Raw genomic sequence first — 19,557 nt, forward strand, 5'->3', positions numbered from 1 at the left:
TAAAAGACAGTGCATTAGAAAAAAAAACTTGTTCAATTTATGAACGCTTCCACTTTCAGGGTTTTGAAGCAGCCTTTCCATTAAGGAAAATGTTTTCTGCGAGGCCCTATGGTTGTATTAAATCCTTACTAGGCGCGCAGAGGCTTTTGTGCATTACAGTTATGCTCCATTAAATGCTTCGCCGAAGGGACAGGACGAGGCAGCTCAGCGGGCTTGTGGGACACGTGTGGGCTTGCAGGACACGTACAGACTCTGCAGCCTCGCTTGATTCATAAATATCTCTTTCTAAAGAGCACAAGATGGAGCATGGGCAAGCAGGGCAGAGCCCTACCTCCTGGCAATCCCTCCCAGGAGATGCCCCGCAGCCTGGGGTGCCAAACGCTGCCTCCCCAAACTGGGCAGTGCCTGGGACAGGGCAAGCATGGGCCATGCGAGGCAAAGAGGCCTGTCTCCCCGGAGATGCTCCCGCCGCCTGGCTCGCGTCTGTCATGAGCACTATTTACAGGCGCCGCCAACAGATGCTTGCAGCAAGAGACACTGAACTTTGACATCCCGCATAAAGATGTAAACACTTCTCCACATAAGATAAATCCCGAGTACTAAAACGTGCTCCATCTGACTTCTGGCCCTCCCCAGCCCCACCCCATCGCCCAAACCCAAAATTCACATACGCATCCCTTAAAAACAATAGCAATAAAAAAAATAAAGTAAAATAAAAAAATAAATCAAACCCCCAAAAAAACCCAAGAAGCCAACATCCAAACAGCCACAGCATTTTAAGCTTTTTAGCCAAGCTTTTTAAGAACACTAGAAATAATCAGGAGAATCATTACACATAAGCCAAATATAAGTAACTGCAGAATAAAATGAACTTTACAGTGTTTAGACAGATGGAATCTGACTTCCTGGTGTAAAGCCACTGAATTTGGCATCCGCCGTCAGTCCCAAAGGCAGGGGATCTGCTGCCCGAAACACGCATGAGCTACCCAGCGGCCGGAGTTAGTAGTCACTGCAGTCACTGCCCTTCATAAGCACCATTAAATTAAAAAGGATGAAAGTCTATATAAATGAAGTTTGCAGAAAGAGATGCATTCATTTAAAAGCAGCCAAGACCAAAGCTCACTGCATATATTTGTGTATTTTCTTAAGAGGCTGTATATACAAGGGAGCACACAAAGGCTTCTTTAAAATGCTCCCTTGTAAGGGTGTATTTCAAGGGTAATAGATATTGAATTCAGGGAAATGTCAAAAAAACCCACTGTTTGGAAATATTGTCAAGTCTTCACATGGAAGAGCTAGAAGCGAGCACGATGCTTTTCAACGATAACTAAGAAAATCCTTGTCCAGAAGGATTTACTTCTCTGATGCCTGATCCTATGAACCGACGCAGCCAAAGACAGCATTTACTGATAAACAGTCCTACTGACTTCAATAACTTAAGCCAAGCAACTTCAGTGGTGTTATTCATACCCTGTGAATATGAACGGAAGACTCTTGTTTAAAAGGGCTCCTCACAGTAGCGAAGGCTAGCACGACAGTCCCAAACGAGGGTGAGAAAGGACACAAGGCAAAGAAAAGAGTCCTTATGAGAAGTGCTTAACCATTTGCCTGCAGGTTTGGGATTTTTTTTTTTTTTTTTAAACCAAGAATGAGGAAAACATGAACTCTCCTGGTATAACCCACATGGTAACTCCAACAGAATCCTATTGTTAACTCCAAAAAAAAAAAAATTCAAACAAAAGGAACACCGCAAACCAAGCAAAAAATTAAAAACAAACAGAAAACCTCAAACAAAGCCCAGGTCTAACTTTTCTGAATGAGGTCACGATGAGAAACTCTCCCAGCCTTCAAACCAGAAGAAAAAGGAAAAAAAAAAAAAAAAAAAGGTGAAAACCTCCATGGAAAACATACTTGAGCTGTGTTTAACAAGGAACATCTGTAGCCTTCCCATTCTTGAGATGCAGAAATGCCCTAGAAGAGCCACATTAAGTTAAACACACAGGAAAAAATACTTTTGTTGCTGGCCAAACCATTTACAGGTGCCTCTGATTTGAAGCTAAAGGATACTGCGTGGCACTCTGCTGACGTAACACTGTGCTGTGAAGGACTTCTTTGTAAAGAAAGTTCACAGAAAGCTGGTTTAACTGACAAAGTCTTTACTGGTGAAATGTGACATCTGTTTTTAAAGAGACCACATTTTTGGGATATTATCGCTCAGCTGCTTCTATTTATAACATACTTGACTTAAAAGTTCCTCTCAGTCAACTAAACAGGTATGCAATTAAATATCCTGAAACTTCAGTGTCAGACTCGGAACAGTTTGCAGTGATTGATTCAACTTTTACTACTTCTTGAATGAGTTTCTTCATACAGAGCAGAATTCCCCAACACACACACATTATGTCTTCCATTTATAGAAGATTTCCCTTAAAAGGGAATGGGCCTTACTAAAATTGTGTGCTCTTAGGTGCTGTTCCAAAAGACCCCAATACTCACAGGCTTAAAACACAGTGCTACTTACACACGTCACCATGGCTATATTTCAAGGCGGGGGGGCAGAATTCTGACTATACATTTCTTGGCATTATTTTTTTATATATATATATGTATATATATGGATGTACAAATGGAAGAAAAAGTAGAGTCCTCATTAGGAGACAAGAAAGATCATCTTTAAATCAATGCCACGCAACTGAAGAGAGCTCTTCTGAAAGACTGCATTCCCCAACAAGCTTTTTCTATGTGCTATCTATGCTTTCACAGGTGATAGTTTCAAGTGTGTCTGTACAACAGCACAATGCAGTCCTCTTTCACACAAGAGGAAAAGTTAGTTTTTTATCTGAAATCAGGTAAAGTTCACATTATTCAAAAAAGAAGAGAAACTGGAAAGAGTTTTTTTTTCCTCAGTAGAACCACTGATGCTCTACCAAACATACGCAAGTAATTTCAAACAAAGCACACAGTGACAGCAGGGCTTTTAACATTTTATTTAAACATTCGCTTGAGTACTTTATAAGCTCACACAACTTCATTAAAAATTTATAGAATATGACGATGAGGAAACGTCTGCTTTACGGTAAATAAAGCCCTTAAGGAAGAAATCATTTTAACCCTAAAAACAGAGGTAGCAAAAATACCCTCAAGCATGAAAAAAGATATAATAACTGTAATGCCATCTTCAATGTGTGTATATATACACACAAAGATTAGGACTTATTTTTCTAAGTCTGAGTATTCACAGACTGCACTGACATACTTCATATATTCACTGACAGGGTGTTTCCAACACATTAGGCACAGAGGCCTTCACCCCCAAACCAACCAACCCACCCACCAGTCAGCAAACGAGTATAGCATCTTCTCTTCTGGAAAGCATCTAAAAAACATTTACAATATAAATTGCTCATCGCAGCTTCTCGAGTCATTGCAGACCCCTCATTTTGAAGACTAGCCTGCAGAAGGCTTTTGAGAGGCACTCCAGAGCCAGCTGCAGCCCAACGCCACGAACGTGTGCTGAGAAGGATGTTACACCTTTCATCTCCCACTCCTTTATCATGGGCCGGGGTGGTGAAACACAGCCCTGTGGTACTCCTCCTCTCCCTGTATTTCATGAGGCTTTCATCTACCGCCGTACAGTGCCACGCTTTTCTCTTTTTCATAGAGAGTTAAGACTGTTTTGTAGCTATTTGCTCAGGGAAGCCCAAAGCTACAACTTAAAGTTCTCTTTTTTAGTATATATTATCATACATATTGGGTATTCCATGCAGCCTACCAAATCAGCTAGTTTTACAACCATCTCACACAGAGGGTAACAAGAGCAGAAGGCAGTACCACAATTGTCTTTAATGATAATTAACTAATGGACTGCTTCATTGCAACACTCAGGCAACACAAGAATACTCAAGGATCAATTATATTACCATGTGACATGCAACTTGTTAAAATACTAAAAGGTAATGGCATGTTCTCACAGGAGTATTAGCATTGGATAGGATTCCCTACAAATGACAACTCTTCAGCATACAACTGTATGCCACCCCAGTATTTTGTGGCAAATTTATTTCCACCACTCCGAACAGAATAGAAAGAAGAAATTATTCCTATTTTTAGATTATTCCATTATTCTGCAAACTGACATAGGCAAAGGCTTGAAGTCCAAACTCATAAAATCTGAGCAGAACTCCAGCAAACACGCCTTCCTAGTCCCACCACCCTGTCAATCACACCTTGAGAAGTTATGCAAAATACTCAGTGGTAAGGTGAGAAGTGCAAAGTCTAGTGGAAGCTACTGAATCAGAGAAGATGCAGAACAATGCTGTGCTTTGATAAGGTCCCAACACTTTCATCAGTTTGTCATTAGACTTGAACACAAGCTGCAGCTGTCAAAAGGGTCTGGGAATCAATATGCTGGCCACACTTCAAAAAAATCATCATCGCACCATATTCCTGCAACCTCATCCCTGGCTTCCCCTGCCTCATTCTTCAAAGCAATATACAGCACTGCAGGGATCGCCAAGCCGTCAGAGGTAATCGTCAGGCATTACCTCAGCTTCATTTCACCCGCTTGCAACCTTGTGCAGCCCATAGGTAACCAAACAGCAAGGGCAGGATGGTCTAAAAGTGCATCAGGAAAAGCAACGGGGGGGTAAAACATTAATTGGCCAACGTCAGCTGGCACGGTCCCTTTACATGCAAAGTGCACTCCTGAATGCACAAGTCTTGAAAAGAATTAAAGTTATAAAATGTAGTGAATTGTTAGTATGCCTTTGGCTGGGCAGCAGCCAGCTCAGACCTGCCGAGGAGAGGAATGCCACATCATGGGTCTGAAGGGCGCTCTCTACATCCTTCCTGTTTTGCACCACCTGCTTATAACACAAGCAGGCCAAACCAAAGAAGGTTTCTTTTCGGTTTGGTGTGCCCCCTACCCCCAAGTGATGTTTAAAGGACCTTTAAAGGTCGCCTAGTCCAGCCCCCCCTGCAATAAGCATGGATATCTTCAACTAGGTCAGGTTGCTCAAAGACCCATCCAGCCTGACCTTCAAAGTTTCCAGGGATGGGGCATCTACTACCTCTCTGGGCAACCTGTGCCACTGTTCCACCACCCTCATTTTGAAAAATTTCCTCTTTCTATCTAATCTGAATCTATCCCCTTTCCGTTTAAAACCATTACGCCTTGTCCTGCCACAAAGGCCCTACTAAAAAGTCTGTCCCAATCTTTCTTATAAGCCCCCTTCAAGTACTGAAAGGCTACAACAAGGTCTCCCCAGAGCCTTCTCTTCTCCAAGCTGAATAATCCCAACTCCCTCAGCCACTCTTCAGAGGAGAGGTCTTCCAGCCCTTGGATCATTCTTGGGGCCATCCTCTCAACCTGCTCCAACAGGTCCATGTCCTTCTTGTGCTGAAGGCTCCAGAGCTGGACACAGCACTCCAGGTGGGGTCTCACCAGAGCAGAGTAGAAGGGCAAAATCACCTCCCTCATCCTGCTGGCCATGCTGCTTTTAATGCAGCCCAGGATACCGTCAGCTTTCAGGGCTGCAAATGCACATTGTTGGCTCATGTCCAGCTTTTCATCCACCAGTTTCCCCAAGTCCTTCTCCACAGGACTATTCTCAATTCCCTTCGTCCCCCAGCCTGTAGTGATACTGGTCCCGACCCAGGTGCAGGACGTTGCACTTGGCCTTGTTGCACCTCATGAGGTTCAAATGGGACCACTTGAGCTTGTCAAGGCCCCCCTGGATGGCATCCCATCCCTCAGGCATGGCAGTCGCACCACTCAGCTTGGTGTCACCTGCAAACTTGCTGAGGGTGCACTTGATCCTACTCTCTGTGTCACTGATGAAGATATTAAACAGTCCTGGTCCCAATACGGACCCCTCAAGGACCACCACTTGTCGCTGATCTCCATCTGGACACTGAGCCATTGTCCACTACCCTCTGGATGTGACCATCCAACCAATTCCTCATCCACTGAACAGTCCACCTGTCAAATTCTCATCTCTCCAATTTAGAGAGAAGCATGTTATAGGGGACTCTGTCAAAGCCCTTACAAAAATCTAGATAGATGATATCCATAGCTCTTCCCTTGTCCACTGGAGCAGGGAATGTACTCACTCCATCATAGAAGGCTACTGGGTTGGTCAGGCAGGACTTGCCCTTGGTGAAGCCATGCTGGCTGTTGTGAATCACCGCCCTGTCCTCCATGTGCCATAGCATAACTTCTAGGAGGATGCAGGCATCAGCCTGAGAACCAGCCGGTGATGTTGGGGGGACAGTGGATGGGAGTGGGAACACAACAGCTATCAGGGAGTTGGGCTCCCTGACTACCTCTTGTGGTGCTGAGGACAGCACTGACTTTCACCCATTTCTCTGCCTCCCCAGGGATGTATGTAGAACACAACTAATTTTTGCCACCAGAGACACGACCAGTCACAAGTGCTTGGATGTGACCTCCTCTCTGTTACCCTATCTCCTTTGCCACACACCCAGGGACTCTGAAGAGAAGGATGACACCATTTCCTCTGCCTCAGACCCTGATTGTTTCACCCCTGTTTTCATCCCTTACTGCCAGGACAGCAGGAATTTAACCTCGAGTAGGTTTTATCTTGCCCATCAAAAACCACTCTGCAACTCTGTCTGGTTCCTTTCCTGCCTGGAGAAAGGCATGAAAGGAAAGTAACAGTTCTCTGTCTCTTAAAGTCATGCTTTTCCACCATGCTTACCCAGAAGGACATTAAGTGAAGGCAGCAATAACAGGTAGCATATTTTCCAGTCTACCATGCTTTTCTCAGCTTCATTCACTACTTGAAGCTGCCTTCACCTGGTGCAAATGACTAAGAAAAGGAAGCAAAACTGAGGGAACGAACATGCTCCAAAAGTCAAAAGGTGCGTCCTCCAGAGGTTGATGGCTGTCTCAGCATTACTGTTTATGTCCAACTCAATCTAAATCTAAAATTTTTTCAGGGAAGCTGCAGGAATCTAGGTCTGGATAAACCATGCCCTAATGGAGAGCAGAATAAATAGATAAATAAAATGTAAGTGCATGAGAAAGCAAAGCACTTCTAAGCTGTCAGCAACTGGCAGGGCTGGTTCTGCCTTCTTCTGGGGGCCAAAAAGGAAAATTTACAAAAAGAAAAAAAAAGGAGGAACAAGATCCACACCAGCTTCCTTGACCAGCTGGCAGCCAGAGACACAGGCATGCACTGCCTGAGAAGGCTGGCTGAGGTAACCTGAGGAGACATGGGGATCCATCTCCATCCCTGCAGGCAGGCAGGAGCCAGGAGCAGTTCACAACCAGGAAACAGCTAAAATTTTAAAAAGCAAACAAAAAAAAAAAGACCCAAAACAAAACTCAAAACAAAAAAGCAAGGAGAGGGGAGTAACAGTCCCCTTCCTTCACAATCCCCTTGCAACAGGCACTGGTGGAGCTACCCCGGTTTCGCTCTGCGAGGTGTGCCTTGCTGCCTCCCATTGAATCAGTGACACTCCACTACCATGATGCTGCTGCAGTGCCACGTGCCAACCCTTCTTTCTGTTACTGTAAGGGAATACAACCATGGAGAGGCCACCTACCTCCAGTAAATGACATAACCACTGACCTATGTGGAACAAGGCTCTCACACCTGGCAGCACTGCTTCAGCTTTGACAGGCAAGATCATAGCAACTGACCAGACAGGCAATGGAAAGACCTATTAAAACCAAAGCTGCGCATTCAGGTCATACAAAATGAATATTTTATTCACAAACTTTAGGCTTTTAGTTTCCTTTATGCCCTCCCCACAAGGAGAACAGCTTCTTTTTCATGGAGCGGCAAAAAGGTAAAAACACAGAAGATGCCCATACCTGACCATAGTCTGTCCTGAATACGACAACTCCTTCCGCACAGGAATGAACCGTACTGGGATAATGCTGATTGTTTTCTCGCAGCCAGACCCGAGACCCCTACAATAAACAAAACAGAGTTATAGATGGCATCACTGAAAAATGGAAAAAGAATTTCACTCAATATTTTTCTCTGGAAATACATATCAAGCAAAAGGAGAGTAAGCGAGAGCAAAATCCCAATAAGCAAGTGAAAGAAAGAAAGAAAATAATCTCTCAGGAAGTATTTGTTGGTTTCTGCCGGAACAGTAAACACAGGAGAACTACACTGAAGTGTTTTTTGGTTTTTTGTTTGTTGGTTTTATTTTTTAAGTAGAAGTTCCTAAATGCTGGCAAGAGCAGCTGGAGCCAATTCTCTGAGTCATGTGCCTCATGTTAGCACACGTAAAATTACAAAGCAGTGTTTGAATTTACACACAGTTTAAAAGATCCTCCTCAAAGCCGGCTGGTTCCCTACCTGTTTATTTTCAACTTCTGTCAGGCAGTCACAGCACTTTCCCCCAATCACCTTTCACCGTTTTTCTCAACCACTTTGCCCTTTATACAGTCCTCCTCTTTTGGGTGCGCAACGCAGAGGATTTAAAAAAAAACACAAACAAAAAAAAAAACTACCAGCAAGCAAGGTTACAAAGAAATTACATTTGCTTTTTACACATGAGGAGGCAACAAAGGCACTACCACTGAGACACCTAAATCTAGTAAGACAGGGTAGGCGCAGACTTTTAATTTTCACCTCGCTGGTAGATTCAGCATCAAGAAAACAGAAATATCCACACTGATGAGGGAGGAGGATGTGGGAGGAAGAACCACAGCTGATGCTGCAGCTGCAGCAAAAGCCATCCCAATAACAACACCCACTCAAGTTGCTCCAGCACAGGAGAAGGTTTCAGCTGGTATGAAAACGTTCAGCAGCAGCACCCCAACCCAAGGTGACCTCCAACCCAAACTATACTCCCATTCTCTACAAACGGAAAGCAGGGTCCATATCAGAAAGACAGTATTTTAGTGGTATTTAGAGAACAGAGGGCTTTTTTTTTTCCACCAGAGCAGTCAAATTCTATTCTAAAGTAAAAGTAAAGGGGAGGTAGAAAAGGGCTGGGATATACCCTGATGATTGTAAGGTTGTGACTTTGGGTGCACAATCACTGAAAACCACAATTCAAATAATTAATTTTGCAAGCTAGCATCCAAAGGTTGTCCTTGTCTGAATTTCTACACACAGAAACTAGACCTACAGCCTTGTTGAAGTTGGTGGGGTGTAGGGTCCTGATTAACAATCTTGACAAATACAGATTTTTATTTCTGTTACATATTTAAGGTAAGTGGCCCATAAGTCTACCATGGACTTCAGCCATGTTACAAGTTGTATGTGCTTTAGATAACATTGAACAAACATTCTTGTTTCTTGATGTGAAAACAGCAGCACTGAGACACAATATAATGCTCACAGAGAATGCAAAAACTCTTGCTGCTTGGTTTCTCTGAATAGTACGAGCTCAGCTGCACATACAGGACCATGTAAGAGCATCCCTCATCATTTTTCCCCTCCATCTTTTGACAAACTGCTTTCCATTTTAAACACTGCCAATGCCTGTGGAGCTGTTTGCCCTTTTACCTCCAAAAGCTCAAGCCAGATGGTTTCCAGGTTTATAGCAAGTCCGACGCAGTTCAAACACAGGGTGTGTCGACTCACAGAGGGGAGGGGAGCGGAAAGGAGGGTGCTAGCATCCGAGGTAGGTAGGGGGAAGCAGGGGACTGGGAAACAGTGGGGGAGAGGACTCCCAGAAGCGGTAAAAGCAATAAAGAGGACTTGAACATCTAAGTCAAAAGCCAGTGATAGCAGTGGGAAGACTTCCACCCACTCCCTTGGGTACGCATCGGACAGAAAACCCAGGGCACCACTCTCTTTCAATCTTCGAGCAGCACGAACACCCTCACACTGACAGGTCTGAGGGCATGAACAGCCTATGCTTTCCAGAGGGCAGAAGGCTGATGTGAGGACATTGCTTTTGGACTTCCTCTGGTACCTCCCCACCAGAGCCTGCAAACAGAAATATCCTATGTCCTAAAGTACAGGTGCAGGAGCGATGACAACTTTGAAGGCAACTTCCTTGGTATTAAGGAATATCAACCACAACTACCGGGGCAGGAGACAAAGGGCTCTTTCACATTAACACAGTTGCTACTGTCAGCTCACCGTTCCCAAGAGTGCCCAAGAGTCAAAACTTGAGGCTTGCAGCTGCCCGTCAGCCCCGGCAGGGTGGTGCTCGGCTGCAGCTGCTGCCCACCCCACTTAGTCCACTGCGGTGTGCATTTAAAGCCCATAAGGCAACGAGTGCACAGCACTGCATGAGAGAGATCACGTTCCCGTGCTATATCATGCAATACGCTCAGAGCAAGGTGAGCCGAGTCTTTTGCCTCTGATTCCTGTATGTCCTCAGCCACCTCTCTTCACCTGTGCATCACAAAAGGCTGAGGCTGGAAGGGACCTCTGGAGGGCATCTAGTCCAAACTTCCTGCTCAAGCAGGGTCACCTAGAGCTGATTGTCCAGGATCATGTCCAGATAGCTGTTGAGGATGAGACACTCCACAACATCTCTGTGCAGCCTGTACCAGTACTCATGAAATGTGTTTCCTGATGTTCAGTGGGAACCTCCTGTGTTTCAGTTTGCAACCATTGTCTTCAGTCCTGTCACTGGGCACCACTGAAAAGAGCCTGGGTTCCTCCTCTTTTTATTTACATACATTGATGAGACGCACCCCCACCATGAGCCTTCTCCAGGCTGAACAGTCCCAGCTCTCTCAGCCTTTCCTCATAGGATAGATGCTCCAGTCCCTTCATCATCTTTGTGGGACCCTACCCAGTATGTCCATTTTCTTCCTGGACTGGGGAGCCCAGAACTGGACACAGCACTCCAGGTGTGGCCTCACCAGTGCTGAGTAGAAGGGAAGGATCACCTCCCTTGACCTGCTGGCAGCACTCCTCCTAATGCATCCAACAGAAATACCAACAGAAACCTCATGAGATGCAATACTCCTGAGTTAACGTAGGACACCAAAAGAAAGAATCATCAGCCCACAAAACAACCTCATTCAGTCTGACAACTGCTGTTTCATGTTTGGTTTGGTTTTGTGGTTTTTGTTTTGTTTTGTTTTAATCATTCTGCCATAAAACAGAAGGTCTACAAGGTTGTCCAGCTCGTAGCAAATTTTTACTTCACTGGGCTTTTCTGCCTCGACCTAACAATGCTACAGGAGCAAAGCTTCCCCCCACCTGGTAAATAGCCATAGTTTTGTTCACAAATTGTAACTGGTTAAATGAAGGTGGCTACTGACACCACCAAGCTCTGGAGACCTAACAGCTCAACAGGTGAAGGTACGGACTACAGTCACCAAGCAGCAAAGGGAATTTGGCCCCAGACTTCCCATCACCTAAGGAAATGCTTTCACCAGCCTGCTGCTGGGCATTAAGTGTCTGTACCACTCAGTCTCCACCTCCTCCTCCTAGGTTATTTCAATCCATCTAAACGAACACATAAACAGAAAAAAAAAAAAAATGTCAAAATACAGTGAAGTTCTTCAGGACAATGAAACCCCTGGTGTTCCTCTGGTTTATTGTTTGCCAAAATCTCTGGGCTCAAGTAACATGGAGTTTGTGCTTTCAGAGGCAATGAAAAGCTTATAAACATTAAGCCACAACAAAATTTCCCAAAACCTCAGCATTCAAAATAGCCTCTCACAAGAGGAGAATGTTTTCCATCTTGAAATTAAATAATTAATCTTTAATTTTTTCTGACTATGAAGGAAAAAAAAAAGCGACCTGCTTAGTTGGACTAGTCCTAAAACAAGCTTTTTAAAGCAAGTAGGAAAGGGTTTGATTTAAACAAATGCACATTGTTAGGGGTCAATAGCTGCTATTCAGGGGAGGCTGGAACAATGCAGTTCACAAAGCCTGAGGCATCTGAAATGCAAATACAGTGTGTTCCCTGGCAAGGTAGCTCAACAATATGGTATCTGTCCATGAGCTGGGTGCGCTGCAAAGCCTTCCCGTCTAGGGGAGGGAAAAACCAAAAGAAGCCTTGGCAAACAATACTTCACAAGCTATGCAAGTTACAGCCACCCCCTGTGCCCAGCCAGCTCTGCAACTGGGCTGCAGTCCCTCTGCAGTGCAGTAGCTATGCCAAGGGACAGTTTTGAGAACAAAATCTTCACTAGTAGTTCTTCTATGGACAACACTTGTCATACAGGACGCACCTGTGGAAGGGCTCCGCTCAACGCATGTGGCAGCACAGTATATTGATCCGAAACTGTTTTGGGGGGTGAAGCCTGGTAACCTGGGTTACTCCAGAGCTCCCTGACATGCTGCCCTTCTCTGGTAAGGGGGTAAACAAAGCCATGGAGCACTCGCTAAAACCCAGTGGTTTTTATTTCTGTGAAGCGAGGTTGTAAAAATACTTGGAATAGCTTTTGCAGAAGAAGGACCATATGCCATCATTTCCATAGCAAAGAAATTTCTCTAGACTGCAAAAGGGAAAGGAAATAAGTTTGCATATCTCACAGCTGTAAGAGCACCTGGAGAAGTCCCTAGTCCTTTTACCTCACAGATTTTGCTGCTGAAAATACAAACACTACCTCTTGCCTTCCTCTGTATTCTGTTCTTGGAGATTATAAAAATCCATTAATTTTTACTTTCTATTGTATATATACACTGGAAATCACAAAAGTAACTAAGAACTTTGTCTCAACTAAGTAAAATTATGGAGATTCGCTGCAAAACTGTAATTAACAAGCTAGATTTGGATGCCTACAGATTGTATGCCAAATAAAAAAACTGCCTCCACATTGATTACATTTTTATATATAGTCTGTATATATTCATGAAAAAGCAGATGCTGTAAAACAACTGTGTTCTCATCCAAATGAAAATACTATTCATTCACATATTATAATGTAAAATCCAGTCGACTCATCAATGCCGTTGATTTAAAGCAGTTTTAACTGCTTTAAATTAAGGGCAATGAATTAAGCTGTGTCTGCATTCAAAAAGCATTTTGCTATTAGGGCTTGGCAAAGCAGAAAGAACAATAGTCAATAGGTATTTAGAGAACGTCTTGTTTACGTACCTCAGTAGCTTGGCTCCAGATATGAAGTTTGAGAGACAGGAAGAGATGTTACTAACTAGGTTAAGCTGGACATAGCTTTTTAATGCAAAAGTTCACCAAACCCACACCTGTCTTCATTCCTCATCTTTACTAGTTCACACACTGATGACAAACAAGGGGGGCGACAGCAAGAAAGAGGCTATCCAGTAAAAATACAACTTTGCTAATTTCATATTAATGAACAGTTTTGCTTCTGAAAACTCACCCTTCACTGTTAGCTAAGGACTACTGAAAACACTTCAGTTTAGGTACCCAAAAACCTTGACATGCCAAGTGCATGCCTGGCCAGACTGCTGCTCATTAAGTTCATTGGAAGCTGGATAACCCTCGCTGACTTCAACCCAAAAAATGAAGTGTTCAGCCTCTTACACAGAAGACCAGACTTGTTCTTCCATACCTAAGTCCAGGGAAACAAACAAGTAGTACTGGCCATTTGAATGACATATTACTCTGTAATTCAGCGTATTGATCTAGATCCCCGCCTTTGCAGCGCCCGGCTTCCCCGGTACAGCTTTCCTGTGCTCATCTACAAAAGGCTTCCAAAATAAGTGGTGGCTGCATATGAGAAGTACTGCAATAGTCTGTGTACACTACTGCCACAACACATACAAAAGGGAAATAGACGAATGCTCCAGAAATCACTTCAAGATAGTGCTACTAAGAGACTCCACTTCTCTCCAGCCAGCCTGCCTCCCCTCTGCCGACCGTCAGAAAGTGGCAGTTTTCATCCAGGAATGGTGGGGTGGGAAGGGATGGACAGAGTCACAGAGAAGGACTAGTTGAACCCTAAGTCTCTGTAGTTAGTGAGAGAAAGCACAACTTTGGAAGGTAGTTGAGCATGTAATCTAAATTTCAGTACCTTTAACCCATCTTAATGAACTGACTACGCACTTAAATCTAGGAACATACTTAATCCAGCTGAATGGGGTAAAATTAATTTTCAAAGCACAGCACTAATCACAACTTCCTCAGAGAGCTGAGGATTAAACTACTAACTCCTTTCTCTCAACAAATTTAGTTCTGCCTCCTGAATAATACCGCTTTGCTTGACTGTTTTAAAGCAGAACAAAGCCATGAAGATGTTTCCATGGGATATAAGGTCAGTTTAGGGGGGTTGGTTTCCTGCAGAACAAAATCTCCTTGAAAACTAGATGTTTCTGTTGTCTGTCCATCCCCCACACCAGATCAAAGCACCAGCTCTCCTGCTCCCGAGGTCTGCGCAACAGCTGCCGATTAACCTTGAACAGGCTCCATCTCCTTCTGTTTCAGTAATTGGAGATAGCGCAGCACCGACAATGCCATACCACTTTAAAAAGAAGAAGCTGGATTAAAACATGTATTATTACTATTACTGACTTGAGAGGGAACCGGAGTAAATTTGTACCCTCCCTAGCCCTTTGAAAGCACCAGTACTTCTTACAAGACCACTGCTTCATATAATATGTCCTTTTTTAATTTAAAAAGAAAAAAAACACAAAACCAAAAAACCAACATGTTTTATCTTCCAGTTATTCCCAACACAGACAGCACAACGAGATTATCCTTTATATATGAAGGTGGACAAGCACTCTCCTCCCCACCTTCTGCTCCTGAGTGTGAAGAGACACCTTGCATGAAAACCAAAAAGCAATTGTATTTCTCTGCTAGAGCTCTGAAGACATAATTGCCAGTTCCTTAAGATGACAAGGGTTCCACACTGCTAGGGAACAACAGCTTTATCATACCCTCAAAGGCAAATATAGCAATGAGATGCCATTGAGTCTTTTCGGGAGAGTTACCGGTATTGCTACAATCTGAATTATGACTTCCTCAAGAAAGATTCAAGAGTTACTTCTATGTTTTGACAAGTTTTGTCAAAGAGCTTTTTTGTTTTCGAGACTGCCCAGCCTACACAGTGGCATCATGACTGGAAAGACACAACAACACAGGAATTTGCAAAGCCTGTTATCAGTCTCAGTGAAGTTCGACAGGCTGCTAGAGGACAACAGCTCTTTCTCGTGCCTGCAAGTTCAGGTAAAGAAGAGTTTCTGTGCAGTCCAGTCAATGACATTTCTGATGTGTTCCAAAATTAAAAATCAGCGCTCAAAATACTCCTTGGCAACTGACTGTAATTAAAACTGCAAAAATGAGAAATCAGGGAAGCGGGAAAAGTGTATGGCAACTTTCCTCTATTTACCAGACCTGCAGTTTCAGGTCCTGCTGTACCTCACCATCAGTGGGTCCCAGACTCGCCTGGCATGCCACACCACCTCAACCATTCTTCCCCTCCCACACCTTGGCTTGGGTGAGGTGGGGGATTTTAATCCTTTCAAACTCAGTAAGGCAGATAAGTAATTCAAATACAACATGTGGGTGAGGAGAAGGAAGAAGGCACAGTTACTGACGACAGCAAGGAGAAGTAAGGAACACAGAGGAAAAGAGCTTGGGGCCACTGTACCCCTTTCCATCACCATCTGTATTGGGGCAAGGGGTAGCAGTGGCCAGGCAAAATGACAGTCGTCCTGGTACATTCATGGTCATCTTGACAACAGCATGTAATTCTCTCTCCTTATTTGAATTCCTAAAGAGGAATAGGCAATATCCTCACAAAAACTTTAAAACTTACCCTAAGAACGAAACAAGCCCTAACTCTGCCTTCAGAGATTTCAGTAGGAGTTGCAGTTCTGTCTTTGATGACAGCACAATTTTGCCAAGCACTCATATTTTCCAAAAACACATATTTTTATTACAGTCATGACTACAAATGTAAAAAAAAAAAGCCCAAACACAAACTGACAAAAAGCCCAAAACTTCGTTCCCTTAAAATCAACTGAATTTAACCAATCCCTATGCATGCACACACCCCAGTTCTTCATCCATGGGAGTTGAGATTTTTTAACCTCAACACGTATTTCAAGAAAGACAGAACCCAAGGACAGTGCACATAAAAGCAACAGGGGAAGAGCAACTCTCTAAAAATCATTCACCAAAGCCTACTGCAACATAGCAAGAGTAGTCATCCCAGCACGACTCTCCAAACAAGCCAATTTAAATCACCACTAGCTTCTGCTAAAATAATCTTTTCCACATTGTCTAGCAAGTTGTTATACTGCCGTACAGCTCCGTCATTGACTCGGGGACAAGAGGACAGCCTGCCAAAATGCCCATAGCTCATCCACCATGCTTGGTTATACTTGGCAGACTCCAGTCCAAAAGCTACCAGCTTGGCAACTTCTTGCTTATGCTACGTGACAAGCTTATAAACTCATTTCAAGGTGGAGAAGGATTTCAAAATCCACATGCTAGCACCCCCTCCTCATTCCCTCCTTCAGCTATCCTCTTGGGACTGGTGTCTCAAAGACAAATGAGGCAAAGCAATGGTAGGAATATCTTCTTCTTCGCTACCCTCTTTACTGGGGCTCAGCCCCAGAACTTTGTTCTTCTTAAGAAACTTTGCCCTTAAAACCTCCCAGGTACCGAATTCATCTTCTGCCACAGGTTGTAAAAGGTCTCAAAACCATTTTTCACAAGTGTTATAAAAACACACTAGCATTTTCTTCTACCTTCCTCTTGCCTCTCCTGCCTAAGCAAAACACGAAGCAAAGGCCAGGACAGCTAACGCAGGAGCACCAGCCACATGGTATGGGAGAGACCCACCACTCTGATAACAAGGTTTAGTTTGAGACTGAACTTGGAAGATGTTTCTCATTCACCACCTGCAAAGCCCATGGAGAGTCTTGTTTTCAAAATGGGAACTCCTGCTTGCAAAGATATATATTCAGTCTCATTTTAAAATGCTTTGTTTAGGAGGAACATCTTTAATTTGAGTACTTTAAAGCTGATTAAGTGACAAAAAAAAAAAACAACCCCAAAGTCATTCCTTTGACACATGGGTCCCAAAGAGAGGCATTTACCATTTATTTTCATGAGACATAGATCAGTCAAGGAACTGTTCAGTTCTTTATATTGTTCTACATGTACCTGGATGTCGACTTTGTAGAAGAAAATCTAGAATGGAACAACTACATAGTATTAGTTTTTCCGCAGATACTAGTTGTGCTACACAAGCATGGATATGCCTTGTCTAGAGGGACATTATACTGGTTCAGTCTGATTTGAATTTGCAAAGCAAATGGAATTTCTGATCAAGATACATTACCTACTACTGACCGCCCTTTGCGAGCCATCTGATTTTATTCTGGTAGTATTTATCAAAGCCTTCTTGCGTCAAGAAGCATCATTGATTAAATGCTAGTGTTGCACTTGAAAGCACACAGGAGGAATTGAATTTAGCAAGGCAAGGACTATTCCTGGTTTCTAGGAAGATCAGTGTCATTTGTTTCCCCCCCTCCCCTCCCCTCTCATGCCAAACAAACAGACAATTCTAGGAAAACTTACTGTTAGTGAAGTGGGATTCTTATGTGAAAAAAATAATCCATATTAAGCAGCAAACTGTGCAGGGTAACAAGCATACTTAAAAGTTACTCCTAATAATACCACACCTTTCACTTGGCAAGTTACTGGCATCAAAGTACAAAAGGTTCCACTTTAGCTCTGAATTCCATATTGTCAATTTTCATGATCCTTTTACAGGTCTGACAATATTAGAGGGTTTTTTTGGTTTTGCTTACATCTCCCTGCAACTCAAGAAAGATCAGTTTACACATGAATCATTTTCCTGGGTTAGAGTAGGGATGGGCAAGAAGGGAAAATATTTCTAGCCTTCAACGTTGCAGAAAACAGCTATAAAATCAGAGCCTTAAGACAAATTAAAAAAAACCAACCAACACAACAAACCCGTCACACCCAGGCCACATTCTTCATAAGTGTTTTTTTTTTCTCTTTTTTTCCCCATCATCTTCCAAGCTCCATGTTTTCTTGAAATTAAAACTCAGGAGAGAAACAGTTCATACTTTGGTGCAGTAAGAATTAGCAACACTGTATTCCAAGGCTAAGAAAATGAGAGTGAAAAGGAGGGAGAAAAGACAATAATGGACCCATCAGTAGCATTTCCAATAACCATTTCAGCCATGTCATTCCAAAGGCCCAGCCGGCCAGTCTGACCCTACACCAAGGAACAAATCCCAGTTATGCTTTGACCACAAGCAGTTGACAGGTTTGGGCTGTACCAAGCTTAGCAGACGGAGCTCAGGTCCTCCATTCCCACGGGCCACAGCGATTCACCCAGCAGCTTTCACCATCAGCACCCACTCAACCCTGTTCATATGCCCTGTTCTAAATCAGGGGCAATGTCCTGAACCCAGGACAAGCACCTCTTCGCCACACCAGCTCCAACAGCCGAGACAGCTTCCACAGCCCAGCAGCCTGCCCTTGCATACGTGGTTCCTAGGGCGGGCGCAAGAAGCACACCACAGCTCAGCAGCAGCAACAGGAGCCCAGAGAAGCTTGATGAAGAATAACCACATGCCATGTCTATACCTAGCCAGGAAAATGTCTTTTTTCTGGCCTGCAACAAGTGACTGCACCAACCGGGTAGCAGCAACGCTGAGGCTGATTTAGGAAGCTCAGGCAGATGTTATCAGACTTGCAGCATCACACAGAACAAGCCTAACGTGAGTTACGAAACAACCTGAGGTGGTGGGGAACCAGTACTATATGCCCAGGACCTAACCACCCTTTAAAAATAATTAAATAAAAATTAATTTATCCTAAAAATCCAGGATATAAGCAACTTGCCTTGGGGAAGTGCACCCCTCTACATCAGAAGCCCACCTGTGGTGCCTGGCTTTTACAGAAAGGTTTCAAAGATGGGATGATCCTTTGCCAGAGCACATGGACGTCCCAACAAATGGTGGGCAGCACGGCACCCATCTGTGCTCTCCCTCCTTACCCTTCATGCTTTGGGTGAATGCAGAACAAGCCAATCCTGCCATCGAAGTCCTAAGTTGCAAGGCTAGTGTTAACAACTTCCCACACCAATTTGTACGCTGCAAGCCACAATAATCACCGAGCAACTCCAAATTGCCTGTCTGGAGATCACCTGATGAAAACACAACTAATTAAGCAAAATGTAATGGCACGCTCTTTATCATTAAAGGGCAGAGCACTGGCTTATTCCTGTGCACCTGCAGCAGAAAGGCTGGCGGGCACAGCTCACGTACACAGGGAGCGCAGGGGGTGCAGCGGTACACTGCTGCGCCCGGCGAGCCCCGGCTGAGCTCAGCCTAGCTCCTCACACAGCACATGCCTGGCCAGCCTCACTGCAGGAACCCCGGTAGCGCTCAGAGCACATGCAGTCCAGACAATAGCCCCAAAGAATATAAAGATTTCGTAACTCAGAAGGACATTTGCACTTTTTATGGCGCATGATATCCGATGCCTTTTGCCCTCCGACTTCCGGCAGCTCACTGCCTTGCACAGAGCAATGAGATGCATGCCTTAAAAAACAAAAGCGAGCAGGCAACACAGTATTTTAATTAAATCCTAGCAGCATATTAAAGCACTCGCAATCCACTAAGGAACAGGTATTATAGTGCTACACAGAAAGGGGCAAGCATGTTTTCTGGAGAGTTATGG

General features: G+C 43.9%; 1 protein-coding gene across 5 annotated transcripts in view; it reads right to left on the reverse strand.

Moving 5' to 3' along the window:
* Positions 1-19,557, reverse strand: part of MYO10 (myosin X) — a 228,795-nt gene that overhangs the window by 126,727 nt on the left and 82,511 nt on the right. For all 5 annotated transcript variants that reach the window (XM_064443415.1, XM_064443416.1, XM_064443418.1 and 2 more), the window contains one exon: positions 7,841-7,939. In XM_064443415.1, coding sequence (XP_064299485.1) covers positions 7,841-7,939 — 99 coding nt within the window. The remainder of the gene's footprint in view (positions 1-7,840; positions 7,940-19,557) is intronic.

Source organism: Phalacrocorax carbo, chromosome 2 (assembly GCF_963921805.1).
Source record: "Phalacrocorax carbo chromosome 2, bPhaCar2.1, whole genome shotgun sequence".
NCBI lineage: Eukaryota > Metazoa > Chordata > Aves > Suliformes > Phalacrocoracidae > Phalacrocorax > Phalacrocorax carbo.